The sequence below is a fragment of the Sapajus apella genome, unplaced genomic scaffold (genome assembly GCF_009761245.1).
Source record: "Sapajus apella isolate SASKATOON/1434 unplaced genomic scaffold, GSC_monkey_1.0 scaffold115, whole genome shotgun sequence".
Lineage (NCBI taxonomy): Eukaryota > Metazoa > Chordata > Mammalia > Primates > Cebidae > Sapajus > Sapajus apella.
The window spans coordinates 3,748,315-3,770,785 of NW_022437055.1; the positions used below are offsets into that span (position 1 = coordinate 3,748,315).

At 40.0% G+C, this 22,471-nt stretch overlaps 1 protein-coding gene across 1 annotated transcript in view; it reads right to left on the reverse strand.

Annotated features, from left to right (window-relative positions):
- Positions 1-1,703: 1,703 nt before the first annotated feature.
- Positions 1,704-22,471, reverse strand: part of GPC4 (glypican 4) — a 123,110-nt gene continuing 102,342 nt past the window's right edge. Inside the window, exons 4-9 of the mRNA XM_032260235.1 lie at positions 9,997-10,162; positions 4,798-4,928; positions 4,549-4,695; positions 3,535-3,671; positions 2,445-2,620; positions 1,704-2,348 (exon numbers count right to left, since the gene is read on the reverse strand). Of these exons, the coding sequence (XP_032116126.1) occupies positions 2,146-2,348; positions 2,445-2,620; positions 3,535-3,671; positions 4,549-4,695; positions 4,798-4,928; positions 9,997-10,162 (960 nt within the window). The 3' untranslated portion in view covers positions 1,704-2,145. The remainder of the gene's footprint in view (positions 2,349-2,444; positions 2,621-3,534; positions 3,672-4,548; positions 4,696-4,797; positions 4,929-9,996; positions 10,163-22,471) is intronic.

Genomic DNA, 22,471 nt, shown 5'->3' on the forward strand with positions numbered 1-22,471 from the left:
TACGGGGATAACTCTCTGAGCCATATTTGGAAGACCAGATTCATTTCTACCAAGTAAAAGTAATAGCAGTCTAAGCTAAAAAGGAAATTCCTCACAACTGAGGTAGTTACTAAGTATCAGCACATTTTCCAAGTTCTCACAAGGCCCAGTAGCTATTTACAATCTATTTTTCCTCATATATAAATGGAGTGCCTTTTCAATTTTATGTCTTCTGTGATTTGTTTAAAAAAAAAAAACAAAACCACTTATACGAACCAGCCAGAATATGCCTATTTTATTAACATCATGCTTTAATAAATAACTGGCTACTTCTAATAAAATTAAGCCTCTGTTTACAACAGCCCCCAATATTCCATTTTGACCACTCTGCAGAATTTGGTGTGAAAAGTTGAATGAAATGTAGACCCTGAGCTAACAAGTAATTATGTTTCAATATAAAAATAGAGAATTACTCTTACAACCGAAATTGAACAATAACACAAACAACCTCTTTGTGGGTTCAGTAAAATCAGTTGGGATCTTAATGGCTGTCTAAAGCAGGAAGAGACTTGCAGAATTTTAGTCTTTCTGAAGACTTCTGGGAACTCCTTTGAAAGTGATTTGTTACATTCTCAGAGTTTTATGAGCTATCATTTGGTAAGGACACAAGGCAGGGGTTCCCAAGGGGCCAAGGCAGTTGTTACTCTTTGGCCTGGGACAATAGATATGGCCATGGCCTTTGCCAGTTCACCCACATGGCTAAAGGTCACTGCTAAGATGTAGTCTTCTCAGCTCTACCTACTCCCACCCCACCCCACCCCCTAAGAAAAACAACACATACAAAAATCTGGACACCTAGTTCTCCCCTAAGTGGGTTACTTGGTTGATACCGTGGATCGAAACACATTGCTGTGAACCATGGCAATTCCTTTGTTTTACTGATAACAGGGGGCTGGGTGAGAAAAAGACTCAAAGGAGATACCTTATACACTCTTAAAACAAAGACTGGGTTCCCAAAACAAATGCAGATATACATGCACAGACAAAACTTTGCCCAAGTGTTGACAGCTATTCCCTGAGCCCAGGCTGTACCCCAGTTCTGGCTAGCTCCCAGACAGCTCCCTGTACAGAGGTGGGTTTGAAATCTAAACCACTCTAATGAGGGGGATCAAACGAGATTGTAGGTCACTTACTGCTGCCACTGGGATATTAATTCAAACAGAGTCAGTGTGAACGTGAAAACTAGCACATGGTGGAGTAGCTAACCTGCCTGGTTTTTAAAACACCCCCAAACCCAAGTGTGAACATGTGAGAACTGGGATATCCTGAATACCTTCTATCTTTCAAGGGGGATGCTATCTAAACTCTTTTTCTAAATGGGTTACATTTTAAGTATAAGTGGGTTCAAGAAATGGACCTATAGTAATCTTAGCTTATGTAATTCAACTCAGTCAAAGCAGTAGTCTGCAGTCTCTTCCAATTACCAGCTATAAATGAAGTACGTATAACCTTCTTCTTGGATTGATGCTTTGAATACAATCTGACAAGTGGCTCAGAAGCCTGCTTGTGCCCTCACATTCTGTCCTAACTTAATAATAATTAAAAAAAAAAACCAAAATCACCTCCACGTCTCTCCAGATAAGGCAACTAAAATAACAGGGAGAAATGGAAATGTTACTGCTTGTTGGGCTTTTTCTTTTAATAAGATAACATGATAAATAAAACCTGCTTCTGTACAGCTATTTAATATTTCAGAAATACGTACATGTTACATGCCAAGAAAGGACCCTGGTTTGCTTGTAAGAAACAAGGCGAGATCATAGTTGGAAAAAAAAAAAAAACCCAAAACGAAATGAGAAACAAACAAACAAACAAACAATAGAGTGATAAAATCACAAATGCACAACTAACTATAGTTCTGTACCTACACTGTTAGCCACGTTTAACATGGTTTGAGGGACAAGAACCAACTCAATGTACAGTCCCTTTTCCTCCCAAAACTGAATGGAAAAACAAAGTCAGCATTTCTTAAACCAGTGGCCACATAGTAAAAACTGTACATTGTTGTCCATTCATTTAAAAAGCAAAGTCACTAGGATGGTAGAAAAGTGGTAACTGGTGCCTTTTAACTTTTTGATGGTGAACACTTTTTCCAGGGTTTGAGAATTATCTCCACTCTCTCTGCATAACCAGAAACAAGATGCAGAAGACAGTGAGGAGGTAGGCCTGTGTCCCAGGACGGACACCAGCACTGTCGGCGTTCTCATTGGCACTCTTCCCAGAGTGGTCGGTGGCATTGTAGTCAAACTCCGAAGGGCACTGCTGATACTCACAGCCACTTCCACTTCCTTCTCCACTACTTTCATCACCTAGTTAAAAAAAAGATGGAATAGAGATTTCATTCCACTTATTCTCATCAGAATGCATACAAGAGCAATTTGTACTTTCAAACTGCAAATGCTTACTGATATCAAAGAAGTCCACGTCGTTCCCATTGTATGCATTCTTCATCTTGCTGGTCATTGCCCGAAGAGCCATGATTTGACGAAGGATCAGTATGTCTGGTTTGCTGGTATCAACCTGGACTTCTGGGTTGCTGCCCTGGTTGGCTAATCCATTTCCTGTCACTGCAAACAGGTACCTGGAATGTCAAATGACCCCAGTAAGATGATTTGTAAAGCAAAAAGCAAGAGTATTATCAAATATTTCTACTAGATTCTGGTATTTCCACTAAGCAAAATCAGATGGAAGTTCTTCAATTCCTAATGAACTGTAATCTTTCCTGTTCCTGTGGATGTCTCGTTTCTCCATTTTGATGGAAACCTTCTTGAAAGTTATCCCAGCACTTTTGGAGGCTAAGGTGGGTGGATCACTTGAGGTCAGGAGTTCAAGACCAACCTGGTCAACATAGTAAAACCCTGTCTTTAGAAAAAAAAATATAAAAATGAGCTTGGTGTGGTGGTGTCTGCCTGTAATCCCAGGTACTCAGAAGGCTGATGCAGGAGAATTGCTTGAACCCAGGAGGCAGAGGTTGCGCCACTGCATTCTAGCAGCCTGGGTGACAGTGAGACTCTGTCTCCAGAAAAAAGAAAAAAAGGCAAGAAGGAAACCTATCCCTTTTGAGGAGGTTGGTGGGTTGAAGTAAAGAAGTATAGGTACTTCTCTAAGTTAACTGAGTGTCTAAGGGAGGGACACAGGGCATCAAGTCAGAGAATGGGACCTTTGAGAACTGGCATTTTATGAGGCTAGGCCATTGGGCAAAGAGCCACAGGCATTAAATATTTTAAAAATAATGACACTATTGGAAAGGTCCTAATACTAGACTGTAACTACTGTCAAACTTTGGACTCAGCACTCTTTGTAAGTAGCTAGGTGCCTTCTCAACAGTCCTAGTGCAAAGCCAGTTCCTAAGAACCCCTAGAAGCCTTCCATGTTGTTGCTACCTACTGTGAATTGCTTCCTGATGCCTTGGTTGACAACTGAGAGAACCATCTCTGAAGGTCACGCAGGCATCTAGGAAGGGAGAAGCTGCAAATCCATTCAACAGACACTAACCTGCTTTTGCCTTTCCCATTCCAGCAGTCATCCTCATTGCTGTTTCCTGCAGCCATCCTTTCATCATTGCAAACGTTGCTCGGAAGGGAGGACCAGAATTTCTTGGCCTGTTTCAGTTTCTCCTTGACATCAGTAACCTAATTATGAAACAACAAAAAAAGATCATTGCAAGACAAGACAAAACTATCTACAAATGTGCCTTCTGACCATTTCCAAAGTATCTCCAGAGTGATATGCTATTCATTTTCAACTTTAGTTAGAAGAAGATGATGTAGCTCCAATTTATATCTTAGAAGTACAAAACCACTCAAATGAATAGTTGAAATGCAAGCTCCGAAGGAGTGGCCTAGACCCCTTGTCCACTCAACTTCATTGTAAGTACTATCTGAGGCCTACCAGGTTCCATGCCCTGTAGGCACAAAGATAAGATGCGGTCTCTTCTCCCAAGGCTTTTAGAGTCAGGGAAACATAGCTGCTATTGCTCTTTCCATCCCTGTCTCCTCAGGCTCCCTCTTCTGTGTTCCTACTACTATAGGAATACTTACTTAGATTTTTGTAGCATATTACTGTGGATAAAGCAATTTGCCTAGTTATTCACCCTTCTCCCACCTCAGCATTTATTAAACATCATTTTATGTTAATAAGCCTGGAACATCTACTTCTCCCTCTTGGCCTCCTTGTTGATGCCCTTTGAGAACAAGGACCTGTCTTATTTCTCTAAGCTTCTCTGTGCCTAGCACAGTGATGGGCACATAATAGATGTTCAGTAAATGAACAGTGAATCTAAAGAGAAGTTTTGAGACAGGACTTATTGCATCACAACTCCTTGACTACCCAGGAACTTTCTGAGCTAGAAAATGGGACAGGCAGATTGACTGACATCCACATCCTATTTGCTCAAAAAGTGACATCTGAAAGACCCACACTTGTCAGCCTTCCAGCTAAAAATTCCTTTTGAGCAAGAGTTTTCAGTTCTTTGTCATCAAACACAGCCCTTCCTGCCAAAATGCTCACCAGTCGGTCCAAACTAGTGCCAGCTGCTGTGGTTGGGCGTTCCTCCGGGTGATGCGGTCTGAAGCGAGCACTGAAGGCACTTTCAGAGATGGAACGAGAAACTCGTCCAGCTGGGAGGGGCTTGGGGGGTCCACATCCCTGGAAAACCTGCATTGGAGTAAATGTGGTCATGTTAAGGAAGTCACATCCCAAGGCAGGGGGGTGGGGGGGTATCTCCAGCTCCCCTTTCCAGCATCCTGCCTTCATTACCTTCTGAGACACTTGAACACTATTATCCTGCATGTTCATAATAGCATCAGAAATCTTCACATCGATGGGATCCATAACTGATTCAATGTTGAAAGGACCCTCTAGCCTCTCTGCCACCATCAGCATAGCATCTAATATGAGGTTTGGGGAAAAACAATACAGCATACAAAGTCAATCATTAGTTTGGCCTCGGGTAAATCGGTCTGATTATTTTGTACCTGTCTGTTTCCTGCATCACGCATCATAATGAATTCTTGTTTTTACATCTATTTCCTTTACACCAAACTACATTTAGTCACTATGTCTCACTAGCTCTCTAAAGTGTGAAATGGCCAGATGAAGGCTTAGTTCTACAGCAAGGAAACCCAATCAGGAACCTTCCTCTATACTGACTATTTGTGTGTCGGCCACTGTTATTGTAAGGGTCTTAGTTAGCTCCCAGATGACAAACCTAAGGCTGGGGGCAAAATGACATGCCAGTTCTCCCAGAGACTTCCCTAAGATCTTCTCATTTCAGATTGAATTTACAAGAGTCAAAAACATAAATCAGTTAAGATGCTGGCATAGTAATTCTTTTCTTTCATTTATAAAAATAAAATGCCTCAGATCCTTGAGTGTACCCTTGTAAAATACAAATGAAAGGATTCCTAGAAATTCTAATGAATTTTCAAATAATGAAACTTTGAATAATGCAATTTTTGTATTAAGAAAAACTTCTCATTTCAAATACAAGGGTCTCAATTTATCTTAAAGTAAAGCATGGACCTCCTTTTTTTTCCCCAAGTCAAAAGATAACACAAGACACAGTACACAGAATTAGTGGGCTCACAGTATATATCTCACCGATTATCCTGCAAGTCACTTTTAGACTTTGGAGTAGCCTAGCATTTTCCAGTAAGCATTGAATCACTTCAATAAAATACATTGTCTTTGTTTCTTGCCATACATGTTCCTTAGGATTATGAGGCTTAGTAATTTTGCCTGCTACCTGTTGTACAAAACTAGAAGAACTTGGAAATGAAAACCCCAAATGACAAAAAGGATGCTTCACTAATGACAGTGAACTTTTAAACTTGCTTATCCCCCCTTTACACTCTAGTGCTTAGTGCATGGCAAAAAAGGAGTTAGACCCACATTATCTATCACCTTCAGGTTGTACAAGGATGGCTACTAGAAAGAAGGGCTAGTTTCCGGAAGATTGTGTCCCTCCCAAAGAACACCGCTGCAGCCCCCAGCTGAGCTTCTACCTAAGCTTTTTGCTGGAAAGGAGCATAGGCATCAGCATATCAATGAAACCAAACCTGGTCATCAACATTTCACCTTCAACCTAGAACAAATCCTATGCAACATTCTAATGCACGGGGTCATTTCTCTAAACTACAATTCCAATGTCACAAACCACAAACAGATTTCCATGAAATGCAATTTTTAAAACAGTTAATAACAAATGAAGTTTCAGATTGCATTGTGGTAAGCGCCAATCAAGTGATGTTTCTAACCTCTAAGTAAGGGCTAAAAGCATGAATATACCATTATACTAGGAGAAAAAAATGCTTTTGATGTGCTAGCAAAAGTAGATTTTTGCAAACAAGTGGAGCACAACTTAAATGTGTTCATCTTTGTCAAATCATCAGGGCTGCCACGTACAGAAATACATTCCTTTGTAAGCTGAGAAGAAAATCACCTGCTCCAAAAAAAAATATTATGAATAGACAGATAATAAACATCTAAAATGGAGATGTTTAAATAACAACAACAACAAAACCCAGTGCATTTTGTAACTCCTCATTCCCCTAGTGGTGAGGAATGGCCAGATCAGTCATGTGTTTGTGAAAGACTGAAAGGAAACATAAACCCCAATTCTTCTGGCTTTTTGGTGTCTTTGTAAACTCTGAGCCAGCCGGCTACACACAAGGGCCTGGGAATGGAGGGGGAAGCTGGGCCTTTGTTGGGGCCGGTGCTATGGCGTTGCATGTTGCACAGCTGAAGAATGCGACTGAAGAGCATTCTGCCTGCAGTCTGCAGCCCAGGAGCCAAAGTTGCCTCTAACCCCTGGAGGAAACCATGATTGGCTATCAATTGGCTCTTCTGTAACAGCAGCCAGCCCTGATAAGAAGCCTCAAGAGAAAGCCAAAGATGATTGGTTTGGAGTCTGGGTTTTCTTCTGGCTGATATAAGCCCCAGGGGCCCTTGTTTGTGGGATATCCGACTGGCTCCTGCCTCCTGCCAGGACCTGGCTGGTGTCTCCGCCAGCAATCCCAATACTAAATTCCCACTGGCAGCAACCTGTGACATTAATAGGGTTGGCTCTGAGTCAAATGAATGTTAACACAGCTACAGTATGTGATGGAGAACAAGTTGCACCTTAGCATAATTTATGATTCTCCAGAAACTGACTTTTGTTGTTGGTGGGGGCAAGGGAGGTATTTGGTTTATTTTTCCAAGTGAAGGTTTCATATAAACCAGCCTCTTATAAAACCAAGTTCCAAGGTGTTTTAACTATTTGGATCCATCGTGATAAAAGGTTGACAAGACTTCAACATTGTCTCAATTCATGGCCATGCACACATGCAGCTAAGAGAGGAGAGGAAGGGCACTGGCAACAAGAAGACAGCTTTGGAAAATCGGTTCATCCTTAGTCTCTTAAAGGGTCTAGTCCAACTGCATGATTTCACTGCTCAATACACTGGCACTGAGTTGCTCCCCACACCCCCAGCAACAAAGCATCCCCTTCTCACTAGAGAAAGCGATTCCTTCTGCATTGTGCCGCCAATAATCAGAAACCCACATCTTCAGCCTTGCGACCTGACTGGAAGAACAAAGGGCAGTTTCCTGACTTAACCCTGAGATCTGATTTAAAGAAGGGGGAAAAAGCCCTTGACCATTCATTAGCTGCAGTCATTTAAAGAGGAAAGAAAAATTCATTGCAGAGGAAAAAAAAAAAGACAAGAAATAAAAAAGAATTTACAGCAGAGGCATGTAAATTGGGACTGAATTGTACAAGCACAAAGCAGATTAATTAAACCCTTGTGAAAATTTCATGAAAAAGCACTGGAGATTAACAATGTCTATTACTCCTGGTCTTTTATATCTGGTTATTAGAAATAAAGAATAGTATACCCATTAAAAGCAAAGTTTAGATACAATGACATATCTCATTCCTCCAAAAAGTTATCATTTAAAATAACTAGGAAAAAATCAATTCAGAAATCCTATCAACTTCTACTTGGGTTTAATTTTGTTTCTTCAGAGATGACAAGCATAATTTAAAAAGTGTACAACAAGAACCAACAACAGCAACTTAAGTCCTCTTTGTTTTAGAGTAACTGATTTAAAACATCGGTTAAAAGCCAGAGTGTGGTTTTGATTTGATATGGACCTTTATACTCTAGGAAAAATATGTAGGAGCATTTGTATTTTAATATAGGAATATGAGTTTAGTTATAGCTGCTGCTAGATACGTTAGAATATCAAAATGATGGCAAGGGCCATGCCCTTCTGCACTCCATTCCCAATGTGTCTGTAGTAACGTTAGCAAAACTTGATCACTGTCACATTTTTTGTGCCATATGGCAAATTCTGCTCTTTTGCCTGGAGAAACAGTGTATTATAGTATGGTGAAATTGAAAAGAATCACCAACTTTCTTCAAAAAATCAATTTAGCAAAAGTGAACTGCAAACTTGACATTTGGGTGTGGGGATGAATGTGGGATTACAGATAGAGAGAAAAAAAAAAAAACAGCAACTTTAGATCTGTAAATGCTATGGGTTTTTACTTCCATGAGAAATATTTTGAAGCAACAATTTCTCCCATGGCTTCATTCTGGGCATGACATGCCATTTGGCCTGTGTGTCTTTGCTGGTCTTATGCCTTCCCTTTCATGAGATTCTGCTTTTCTGTGTGTAGAAGATTTTTTCAGGTCTTCTAGCTTTGAGCTATTTAGGCTACAATTGTGCTGAAGTGCTTAATATTCACATCTTTTTTTTTCCCCTGTGTCAGTGTTCTTAAGAATCTGTTGGAGCCAATTTATTGATGCACTTTCAAACGGAGTTAATATGGTAATTAGCTCTCACACAGACTAAAAAGCATTCCCCAACCTTAACACCCCTCACCCCGCCAAAAAAAAAAAAAAAAAAAAGCCAGCAAATTGCATGCACGTTCCCATGATTTGGACAAATAAGTGAAAAATAGGTGCTTATAAAGACACTCAAATTTGGCAATTATGCAGAGGTGACTGGGGTGGGGGAAAATGTGAGTTTCTTTTTGTGAGCTGTTAGTATGTGTGTGCAGTCCTACTAATACTCAGCACAAGGAACTTCAACACTGGTCACTGTTGTTTCAGGCATCAAGGTAACTGACATCTGGACATTTAAATTCTCCTTAATTTGTCCTTTCCCCAAAATCATAACTAACCCTCTCAGCAATTGGCCACTTCATTTACATTGCTGTCTAGGTTCCAAGAATGGTTTTCTAGGTGGAATATATATGCAGGAATACGTATCTCTTAAACTCTCGGAGCAAAAGTTCTTCCACTCTCACCAGAGCAGACTACTATTGCTAAATCATGTACAGAAACAGAATCCCTAAATTTCTCAATCAGATTTCACCTGATCCAAGTAACAAATGCATATCTGGCAGGTTTGCAGAAGATTTGGTTGCAGTGTAACAGATATAACATTTTAAAAGCCACTTTCACAACTCCATGAGGACTGTACTCCAGCATTTACATGGATACAAGCCTTTAATGATAACCACAACAGACTTTTAGGGGGAAAATATAAAAAGTCACTTTCTTGGGGACTACTGGCTCATGCCGATAATCCCAGGGCTTTGGGAGGCCAAGGGCGGGAGGATCGCTTGAACCTAGGAGTTTAACGTTACAGAGAGCTGACTGTGTTGCCATACTCCAACCTAGGTGACAGAAAGAGACCCTGTCTCCGAGAAATAGGCATTCTTTTGTTATAAAAACCTGGCAGCCACTGTATCTATTACCTTCAGAAATGTCACCATTAGTTCAAGGGGACATTTACGTGTAGTAATGTTTTTACTATACTCAAAGTAGTTGAGCATAGTCAGGATTCTGACAAACACTAAATAACACTAAAACAAACAAATATCACAGCTGCCAATTACAACATTCCTTGTGACTGGAAGCTAAACTCTCTCCAGCAACACAAACATGTTAATCACTTGCTCACCTATGAAATTGTTCCATTCAAAATCGAGATCCCCTTGGTTGGCCAAACAGCCTCTCATGATGTTTGAGCAGTAGTTGTAACATGGCTTCACTGTCACGAGACCCTGGCAGTGGGAGCAGTAGATCATCTTCAACAGAGCGTGGGTACACTGGGCTGTGGGGTTTACCTAATGTGCGAAAAGGAAAAAAAAAAGACAGTAGTGGTGGGGCCAAAGTAGAGACAGAAATTGTTTCTATCATGTTGACACTGAAGGCTTGGCCATGAACTTAATTTAAGTATGAGTTGTGATTGATCATAATTAGTAGGCCTGAACTGCCTCCTGAAGAGGTAGATTAAGATAACAGATACACATTGGGACAGGGGAGAGGAGGGAGATGAACATCACATGATCCAAAACAATCAAGGTGGACACATCTCCCACCCTGTAAACACCCATTCGTCCCCCACCCCCTTCCCTCCTGGAGTCTCTGTACCTCACACACATAAATTGCTCAATTATCTCAAAATCCTTTTACAAATAACTATCCAGGGTGAGCCGTGAAATGCAGTGGAGGAGGCTACCTTCATGTGCCCACCATGCACACCCTGCTATAGCCTCAACCATCAGTGTTTGTCTTTGCCAGACTGGCACAGAACCACATCTTCTTCTGAATCACATTGACTACAAGGCTGTCCTTCGAAACCTAACCCCCAATTAAGGTTTAGAAGGGTACCTAGGGTGTCTTCTGTTCTGTGCCAAGAGCTATGCAGGAGGCAAAGTTAATATATTCTACAGGACGGAATATGAGTAACCTTAAACTTGGGGGGCTTTCCAAGGCTTGGGAGTACTAAAACACAGAGTATTTGGGGAACACTCAATGAAAGAGCTGGGGCTTTGATTAAATTTTTAAGAAAGGGCTGGACCTAAGTGGTCAAATGAAGGGAGAGCATCCTGAGTAAGTACAATGAAATGAACAAAACCCGTAGGAGAGTACAGGACGTATCACTGCATCTCAGAACAGGGTTGGGGAATTATGGGAAATAAGGTCAGGTGTGCAGGAGTATGTGTGTAGCCAGAATTTAGAGGGGCTTAAATATCAGGCAGAACCTGGGACACCGTATGGCAGGACACACGGGGCTGTGACTGGAAGTTCGTGAGGAAGGAAAGGAACAAAGATGGAAACATTACTCAAGTCAGATTGGGCTGGCCATCCTCTCAAGAGAAATGGGACTTCATTTCATCTAGTTTTATAAGGTAGAATTATTTGGGGTGTAGAAAAGCTAATTCCATCTGGTCACTTGTTTTCCTCAATGCTTAGAAAGGATTGGGGCTAGGTATTGCATTCTAGCAGCTAATTAAAAGTTCCTGTCTCCTCATTCTCTCTGTCCCACCCTCCTCGTTTGGAGTATCAGAGGATTAGTGCATTCCTTTGTATAAGTCCACCAGTTCTGCAAACACAGACTTTTGGAGGCAGATACCACCACAGGGAACAGATGCTGGGATGCAGGGCAGCCTGACAAAGTACTTCACCTACTCTGAGTGTTACTTTGAATAACACTTATCAACAGTGCCCTTAGGAACAGGAACAAGGGATTAGTAGTGTCAGCAGAAAGAATTAACATTCAGGCTCCTATGTGACACAGGTGTACATCCATCCCCCTCATCCCAAAGAAAGTTCTAGCCTAAAAAGGGGGAATACGTGTAACAACAAAATGGCAATTGTATACACTAAAGTCAACATTCCCTACCGAGAATTAAGATTTTTCCACAGTTTTAACCATTCCCAAATGTTTTCCTAAGCAGTAAATTAGTCCTTCTAAGTATGTATTAATGTACAGTAAAATTTGGGCTAACCGATATACCCTGGAGAAATGGCCTTTTCTGGATAGTCAGATTTGCTGGACAGCTAAAAGTTTATTCCTTTAAAGTCACAGATTGGTAAGACTTCCCTACATGTCCCAGTCTCCTTTTATAAGGGAGCCTACAGGACTGGAGGGGAGGGTGGCCTGAGAAGCATAGGATCATAGAAATCTTAGAGTTGGAAGCGACTTGAGAGATCACTGAGTGTTGCTCTCACATTTGATAGACAAGAAAACCAAAGCCAAAGCCAAAGTGATATAAGCAACTAGCTGACAGTCACCTCACAATAGTGGATTCCAGTACCATACCTTATGAAGCACTTCTGATGAAAAGATTTCCCAGATGTATCACGTTTCCCTGCCAGATGACAAGAAACTCTAATCTTAGGCACTAATTTCTACTTTAGTTTTAGTTGGGTTCCACATTGATGAGACTGCAAAACGGCTAGATTTTAAAGAGGTAAAATGTATGCAAGTGAGTATGAAATGAAAAATCACAGAATAGCCCATGACATTTGTTGAATATTATGCTTAAGAGGAGACAATGTCCTAGTAAAAAGAAATGTAGAAAGCTAAGGGGTCAAAAAATAGTTACTGAGCACCTACTATGTGCCAGGGATTATTCTGGAATGCGTTTGAATTTAGGTAGCAAGGCAAGTTAAGAATTTCTATATTAGAATACAAAACCTTTTCTACAAAATACAAAGCAATTCCAAAGTTATACAGGACTTTAGGAAATGAGCAAAAAATTTAGACCCAAGGTAGTTATATTCAGAAAACACTTTTTTTTCAAAGAAGTCCTTTCTCATTCTTTTAAAAAATAACTCTAGGAAGTGGCTCGCTGTATTCTTAGCTCAATTGTAAGTCAAATCATTTATGCAATAGACCTTATAGTACCCTTCCCTAAAATAGCCTGGTGGAGGCTCAAGTTTTAAAAAGAGACCAAATTAAATGACACAGTAGAGTTTTATTAAGGGAAATTATGATGCTGGGTTTGGCAGAGTTCTTCCATTTCATTATCTGGCTAAGTGCTGGCTCATGCTCTATACATGATTTGTTGTGTAACTACTACAAATGATCACAAGGAACTCAGCTATAACATGCTATGAAAACACTAAATAATACCAGAACTGAAAAGAGAGATGAAGAAATTATAAAAAAAAAAAATAAATGGAGAAAGGACACATAAAACATCAAACTTAGAAAAAAAAATTGTCTTTTGTCTCATAATCACTAGTCAGACCACCATGTACTATTTCACATGAAAGGAATTCAGAATCTGGAAAGCAAATCTGTTGGAGTGGGATGAGGCCCTAACATAAAGGGAAGAGTTTAAAAACAGTCATGAGACCTAAAGAAGCAGGTTTCCCTGCAAAGTCTCAGCCCCCTAGAAAAAACAGTAATAATGCTAGCAATACCCAGGCCTTTGGGCCCCACCCTTGCTGACCTGCCCAGGTTCACAATGATGGGCCCAGAGTACCAAGGACTCTGCACTACCCTAGTGGGTAAATAAAATGGCTGCCTCTCTTTTGGAGTCATAAGGGCAACTTAGTAAGAAGCAATGTAAGTTGGTGTAAGAGCCAAAAGTTTGCCACCAGCAGGTAAGAAAAAGCTACACAGCATATGGCAAATGTTGAATAGCTGTTATCAAAAATGCTTGGGACAAGAAGTGTTTGGAATTTCTTTTTTTGATTTTGTGATATTTGCATTCTACTTACTGGTTTGAGCATCCCTAAACCAAACACCCAAAACCTGAAGTGCTCCAATGAGCATTTAAGCATCATGGTGGTGTGTTCAAAAAGTTTCTGATTTACAGCATTTCCAATCTTAAATTTTCAGATTTGGCATGTTCAATCTGCAACTTCAATTTAAGCTCTCTCATGGAGCTTCTGGTGAAAGTCCAAGATCTCCTGGATCCAGTGGCAGCACTTACTGTCACACAGTGATATACCAGGCACTGCTGAGGGCTCTTTCATAAGCTCTCAGTGGTCTCTCCACAGTATTAGGGGCAAACCTTTCACCCTTTGGTAAATATAACAGTGGACTAAGTCAGACTTTGTTCTCGGGCTTTATTCGTTTTGAATACAAATTCAAGTTCATTCACATTCTACTCCCTGGTAACCCTCAAAATCAATTACTTCTTTTGAGTCTTCAAAAACTTATTTGCTGAAGTAGGTTTACTCCGCAAGACCCAGAACCAAGCAGTAGATCATGCCACACAGGGATTAACAAAGAGGTCTCCCTTTAATCCTCAGTTATGTATTTATTCTCCATGGCATGACATGCCGTGCCGTGCCACTTAAATTATTCAATTTGATTTTTACCTTGGGGCACAGCTGTTGACTAACATTTGATATGTTTTTTTCTTTTATTTAGAAGGGTTGGTTGAGCCTAGATATTAGTAAGTTGCAGAATCCTTGGGGCCAGGGTAAAAGCAGGGGTAGGAGTTATGACTGCTTTTTATGGAAGTCACATTTTTCAGATCTCTCTTAGTGATTTAATAGTTATTTCTTAAAATCATATAAAGAAATGGGAAAAGAAAAGCTATACATTCCTCCCCTTTTCCCTTTAAACAAAAGGAATGGTTTAATGATCTCTTAAAGAAAATACTTATTTAGCTTTTATGGTTTCATGGTCATGAGGGTTTTGATGTCAAGATTCAAGAGAAAATTTTTCTGTTCTATGACAGAGTTACTACTGATAGATTTTACTGGATTTTATTAGTTTCTATGATACAAACACAATATTTAGTATGTGCCAGGCTCTGTTCTACGTTCTCTACATGTATTAACTTGTTTAAGCCTCAAAATAATCATACAATGTGAGTAGTATCATCTCATTTCACAGACAAGTAGGGCCCCAAAGAGATTAAGGGACTCACCAAGGTCTTCCCTTCCATGATATGTATCTAAATGGCTTCTTTTGAGTAACAGACTATAAGAATCTTGATGACAGTATATAAATCTAATCCTTTTGCCAGAGCTCCTAGACCTAGTACAGTATCTCCATGTACAACATACATTCCACTATGAAGCTGGATGTTTTCTAGTGACAATTTTCAGTTTTCAACATTTATTGACCAAATAAATCAATTTTTATGTTGGAGGGTAATTTAGGATTCAACTATTCAGATACTTGGATGAGATGACATATTGTTTAGTAAAACAATAATGACTTACTGAGCCAGTGCTATGTCTTTACAACTATTCAAGGTGCCATGGGTGAGAAAAAAGATATATATATATATATTAGTCATCAACCGTGCTCACAAAGAATTCAAAGTCTCAAGAAAACACTGTTGGACGTGGAGAGAACAAAAGTCACTTGAACAAAACCAACCGGAAAGCAATTACATATTTCGTCAAAGTTTTGACATTTTGAAAGAACTATATCAAATGTAGCAGAGATTATCAATTCCTATTATAAAATAGGACATAATTTGTATAATAGGGGTTTGACACTATTTACATAAGAATGAGGTTTGATTCATTTACTTTTTTTGTGGGGTGGTATGACAGAAAGGGAACATCATCTGGACCGAGTACCATATTAACTCAAATGTCAAAATCAGAGGATGGTCAAATAGGAACAGCTCTGGAGTGCAGTTCCCAGCGAGAACAACGTAGAGAGTGAGTGATCACTGCATTTCCAAATGAGTTTTTACTGCCCACAGACCAGGAGATTCCCGGGTTGAAAAGTGCCTCAAGTTTCCAGCACAGCTGTTTCAGCCGGTGCCACAGGATTCCACACAAAAACTCAAACAAATCTCGGCAGCTGTTTCAACTGGCGGCTGGAAAGACTGGGGTACAGAGCAGCCCATTCAACTGAAAAAGAGGGGGCTGAAACAGGGAGCCAGGTGATCTGGCTCAGTGGGTCCCACCCCCACAAAGACTAGCAATTTGAAATGTTTTGCAGCAAATGCAGATGGATTCGGGATGGTCCAGCTTGGTAGGGGGAAGGGCATCCACCATTACCAAGGCAGTCCACCACTACCCAGGCAGTCTGCCACTATCGAGGCAGTCCGCCACTACCAAGGCAGTCTGCCATTACCAAGACAGTCCGCCATTACCGAGGCAGACCTCCATTACCGAGGCAGTTCTAACTGTACCTCTGTCAACAAAACCACAAGGAAGTGTACACAGCAGCTGGGCAGAGCCCATGGCAGCTCAGCAATGTCTCTGCTGGCAGACTGTGACTAGGCTACCTCCTTGCTGGGCAGAGCATCTCTGAAAAAAGGCAGCAGCATGTCAGGAACTTGTAAATAAAGCCTCACCTTTCCAGGACAGAGCACCTAGGAAAAGAGCAGTTTTGGGTTGTGCTGCAGCAGACTTAAATGTACCTGCCCAGCAGCTCTGAATGGAACAACAGAGCTCCCAGCACAGCACTTGAGCCATTATAAAGGACAGCCTCTTTCCTCAAGCAGATCCTGACCCTGTATACCTGAAGAGACACCTCATAAAGGAGAGCTTAGGCTGACATCTGGTGGGTACCCTTCTGGGATGAAGATAACAGAAGAAACAGGCAGCAACCCTTACTGTTCTGCAGCCCCCATGGGTGATCCCCAGGGAAGCAGGGTCTGGAGTAGACCTCCAGCAGTCCTGCACCAGAGGGGCCTGGCTGTTAGAAGGGCAACTAAGAAACAGAAAGAAATAGCTTCAACATCAACAAAAAGGACGTCCACTCAGAGACCCCATCCAAAAGTCACCAACTACAAAACCACACGTAGATAAACGCATGAAAATGGGAAGAAACCAGCACAAAAGGATGAGAACACCAAAAACCAGAACGCCTCTCCTCCTCCAAGGGATCACAACTCCTCACCAGCAAGAGAACAAAACTGGATGGAGAATGAGTCTGATGAATTCACAGAAATAGGCTTCAGAAGATGGGTAATAACAAACTTCTCTGAGCTAAAAGAACATGTTCTAACCCAGTGTGAAGAAACTAAGAACCTTGAAAAAAGGTTAGATGAAATGCTAACTAGAATAAACAGCTTAGAGAAGACTATAAACGACTTAATGGATATGACAAACACAGCAAGAGAACTTTGCGAAGCATACACAAGTTTCAATACCCAAATCGACCAAACTGAAGAAAGGATATCAGAGATTGAAGATAAACTCAATGAAATAAAACAAGAAGGCAAGATCAGAGAAAAAAGAGTGAAAAGAAATGAACAAAGCCTCTAAGAAATATGGGACTATGTGAAAAGACCTAATCTACATTTGATAGGTGTACCAGGATGTGATGGAGAGAATGAATCCAAGGTGGAAAACACTCTTCAGGTTATTATCCAGGACAACTTTCTCAACCTAGCAAGGCAGGCCACCATTCAAGTCCAGGAAATACAGACAACACCACAAAGATATTCCTCAAGAAGAGCAACCCCAAGGCACATAATTCATCAGATTCACCAGGGTTGAAATGAAGGAAAAAATGCTAAGGGCAGCCAGAGAGAAAGGTCGGGTTACCCACAAAGGGAAGCCCATCAGACTCACAGCGGATCTCTCAGCAGAAACCTTACAAGCCAGAAGGGAGTGAGGGTCAATATTCAACATCCTTAAAGAAAAGAACTTTCAAACTAGAATTTCATATCCAGCCAAACTAAGCTTCATAAATGAAGGAGAAACAAAATTCTTTATGGACAAGCAATTGCTGAAGATTTTGTCACCACCAGGCCTGCCTTATGAGAGCTCCTGAAATAAGCACTAAACATGGAAAGGAACAACCAGTACCAGCCACTCCAAAAATGTACCAAATGGTAAAGACCATCGATACAATGAAGAAAATGCAACAACTAATGGGCAAAACATCCAGCTAGCATCAAAATGGCAGGATCAAATTTGCACATAACAATATTAACCTTAAATGTAAATGGGCTAAATACCCCAATCTAAAGACACAGACTGGCAAATTGGATAAAAAGTCAAGACCCATTGGGGTGCTATATTCAGGAAGCCCATCTCACATGCAAGGACACACATAGGCTCAAAATAAAGGGATGAAGATTTATCAAGTCAATGGAGAGCAAAAAAAAAGCAGGAGTTGCAATCCTAGTCTCTGATAAAATACACTTTAAACCAACAAAGATCAAAAGAGACAAAGAAGAGCATTACGTAATGGTAAAACAATCAATGCAACAAGAAGAATAACTATCCTAAATATATATTCACCCAATACAGGAGCACCCAGATAAATAAAGCAAGTTCTTAATGACCCACAAAGAGACTTAGACTCCCAAACATTAATAGTGGGAGACTTTAACACTCCACTGTCAATATTAGATCAACGAGATAGAAAATTAACAAGGATATCCAGGACTTGAACTCAGATCTGGACCAAGCAGACCTAATAGACATCAACAGGACTCTCCACCCCAAATCCACAGAATATACATTCTTCTCAGCACCACATCACACTTACTCTAAAATTGACCACATAATTTGAAGTAAATCACTCCTCAGCAAATGCAAAAAAACAAAAATCATAACAAACAGTCTCTCAGACCACAATGCAATCAAGTTAGAGCTCAGAATTAAGAAACTCACTCAGAACCACACAACTTCATGAAAATTGAACAACTGGCTCTTGAATGTTGACTGGATAAACAATGAAATGAAGGCAGAAATAAAGATGTTCTTCAAAACCAACAAGAATGAAGACACAATGTACCAGAATCTCTGGAACACATTTAAAGCAGTGTCTAGAGTCTGAGAAATTTATAGCAATAAATGCCCATATGAGAAGTGAGGAAAGATCTAAAATCGACACCCTATTATGAAAATTGAAAGAGCTAGAGGAGCAAGATCAAAAAAATTCAAAAGCTAGTAGAAGACAAGAAATAACTAAGATTAGGGCAGAACTGAAGGAGACAGAGACACAAAAAAACCCTTTAAAAAAATCAATAAATCCAGGAGCTGGATTTTTTGAAAACATCAACGAAATAGACAGACTGCTAGCCAGATTAATAAAAAAGAAAAGAGAGAAGAATCAAATAGATGCAATATAAAACGATAAAGGTGATATTACCACCGATTCCACAGAAATACAAATGACCATCAGAGATCACTACAAATAACTCTATGCACATAAACCAGTAAACTTGGGAGAAATGGATAAATTCCTGGACACTTGCACCCTCCCAAGCCTAAAACAGGAAGAAGTTAAAACCCTGAATAGACCAATAACAAGGGCTGAAACTGAGGCAGCAATTAATAGCCTACCAAACAAAAAAAGTCCAGGTCCAGATGGGTTCACAGCCGAATTTTACCGGACATACAAAGAGAAGCTGGTACCACTCCTTCTAAAACTATTCCCAACAACATAAAAAGAGGGAATCCTTCCCAAATCATTTTATGAGACAAACATCATCCTGATACCAAAACCCAGCAGAGACTCAACAAAAAAAGAAAGCTTTAGGCCAATATCCACGATGAACATAGATGCAAAAATCTTTAATAAAATACTGGCAAACTGATTGCAACAGCACATCAAAAAGCTTGTCCATCACGATCAAGTAGGATGCAAGGCTGGTTCAACATAACAAGTCTATAAACGTAATCCACCACATAAACAGAACCAAAGACAAAACCACATGATTATCTCAATAGATGCAGAGAAGACCTTTGACAAAATTCTAAAGCCCTTTATGCTAAAAACTCTCAATAAACTAGGTATTGAAGGAACGTACCTCAAAATAATAAAAGCTATTTACGAAAAACCCACAGCCAATATCATACTGAATGGGCAAAAACTGGAAGCATTCCCTTTGAAATCTGGCACTGGACAAGGATGCCCTATCTCACCACTTCTATTCAATATAGTATTGGAAGGTCTAGCCAGAGCAATCAGGCAAGAAAAAGAAATAATGGGTATTCAATTAGGAAAGGAGAAAGTCAAATTGTCTCTATTTCCAGATGACATGATTGCATATTTAGAAGACCCCATCGTCTCAGCCCAAAATCTCCTTAAGCTGATAAGCAACTTCAGCAAAGTCTCAGGTTACAAAATCAATGTGCAAAAATCACAAGCATTCCTATACACCAATAACAGACAAACAGAGCCAAATCATGAGCAAATCCCCATTCACAATTGCTACAAAGAGAATAAAATACCTAGGAATACAACTAACAAAGGATGTAAAGGACCTTTTCAAGGAGAACTACAAACCACTCCTCAAGGAAATCAGAGAGGACACAAATAGATGGAAAAACATTCCACAGTAATGGTTAGGAAGAATCAGTATTGTGAAAATGGCCATATTGCCCAAAGTAATTTATAGATTCAATGCTATCCCCCATCAAGCTACCAATGACCCTCTTCACAGAACTGGAAAAACCCACCTTAAACTTCATATGGAACCAAAAGAGAGCTCACATAGCCAAGACAATCCTAAGTTAAAAGAACAAAGCTGGAGGCATCAGGCTATCTGACTTCAAACTATACTACAAGGCTACAGTAATCAAAACAGCATGGTACTGGTACCAAAACAGAGATATAGACCAATGGAATGGAACAGAGGCTTTGGAGGCAATGCCACACATCTACAACCATCTGATCTTTGCCAAACCTGACAAAAACAAACAATGGGGAAAGGATTCCCTGTTTAATAAATGGTATTGGGAAAACTGGCTAGCAGTGTGCAGAAAGGAGAAACTGGATCCCCTCCTGACACCTTAAACTAAAATTAACTCCAGATGGATTAAGGACTTAAACATAAGACCTAACACCATAAAAACCCTAGAAGAAAACCTAGGCAAAAACCATTCAGGACATAGGCATAGACAAGGACTTCATGACTAAAACACCCAAAGCATTGGCAACAAAAGCCAAAATAGACATATGGGATCTAATTAAACTCCAGAGCTTCTGTACAGCAAAAGAAATGATCATTAGTGTGAACCAGCAACCAAGAGAATGGGAAAAAATTTTCACAATCTACCCATCTGACAAAGGACTGATATCCAGAATCTACAAAGAACTAAAACAGATTTACAAGAAAAAAAAAAATCCATTCAAAAGTGGATGAAGGATATGAAAAGACACATTTCAAAAGAAGACATATATGAGGCCAACAAACATATGAAAAAATGCTCATCATCACTGGTCATGAAAGAAATGCAAATATTGAAATACCATCTCATGCCAGTTAGAATGGTGATCATTAAAAAAAATCTGGAGACAACAGATGTTGGAGAGGATGTGGAGAAATAGGAATACTTTTACACTGTTGGTGGGAGTGTAAATTAGTCCAACTATCATGGAAGATAGTGTGTCGATTCCTCAGGGACCCAGAAATAGAAATTCCATTTGACCCAGAAATCCCTTTACTGGGTATATACCCAAAGGATTACAAATCATTCTATTATAAAGACACATGCACACGTATGTTCACTGAGGCACTGTTTACAATAGCAAAGACCCAGAACCAACCCAAATGCCCATCGATGATAGACTGGACAAGGAAAATGTGGCACATATACACCACGGAATACTATGCAGCCATAAAAAAACCGATGAATTCATGTCCTTTCTAGGGACATGGATGAATCTGGAAACCATCATTCTCAGCAAACTGACACAAGAACAGAAAATCAAACCCTGCATGTTCTCACTCATAGGTGGGTGTTGAACAATGAGAACACGTGGACACAGGTATGGGAGCATCACACACTAGGGTCTATGGGGGGGTGCTATAGGAAGGACAGAAGTGGGTGGGGAAGTTGGGGAGGGATAACATGGGGAGAAATGCCAGACAGAGGTGACGGGGACGTAGGCAGCAAACCACATTGCCACATATGTACCTATGCAACAATCCTGCATGATCTGCACATGTGCCCCACAACCTAAAGTACAATAAAAAAAAAATCAGTCTGAGTTATTGACCTATAATGACAATACACTGACACTCAATTTCCAAGCCTTATAAAATCCTTTAAGACTGACCAAGGTCTTTCTTAATGAGAAGGTAACTGTAGGAGGTACCATAAAATATAAGATTTTAGGAGACAATCTACGTTTTATGATAAAAGTCAGTATGTATGCAGGGGGAAGACTCCTGATTTCCTCCTAAACTTATTAAAACTATTTAAAAAATACTCATTCCTGCCTTCCTCAGGATATATACATTTATCAGGACATCTGCATGCCATATCTGCTATAAGAAGCCTTTGTAGAAAAGTGTTCTGCAAAGACTCTTTTCATATACATTTAGACTTTCTACCCTATGACCTGCATTTTCCAAACACCACATTAAAAAATACTACAAGCAGCCTGAAAATAAAAATGCTGGAACAGAACTTCACACAGCCTGGATTTCATTTCATTAATTTAGAATGAGCCTTAAGCCACATTACACAGTGATGGCAGTCAACACACTGCACTGAAGCTAGAAATACATTTCATTTTAGTTTATTTCACCTCCTAACATACATTCATTGCACCTTTTTTTTTTCTTTTTTTGCACAGCCAATAGTATCAAACAAGCAGAAAAGGTCTAGATTTTATCTGTTGCTTGGTAACAGAAGCACCCAATAGAAATAACAGAACTATTTCCCAAAATTATGGTAAGAGTGATAGAGAACCCATACTTGCCATGGTATGTGATTTTTTTTTTTTTTTTTTTTTCTGAGACAAA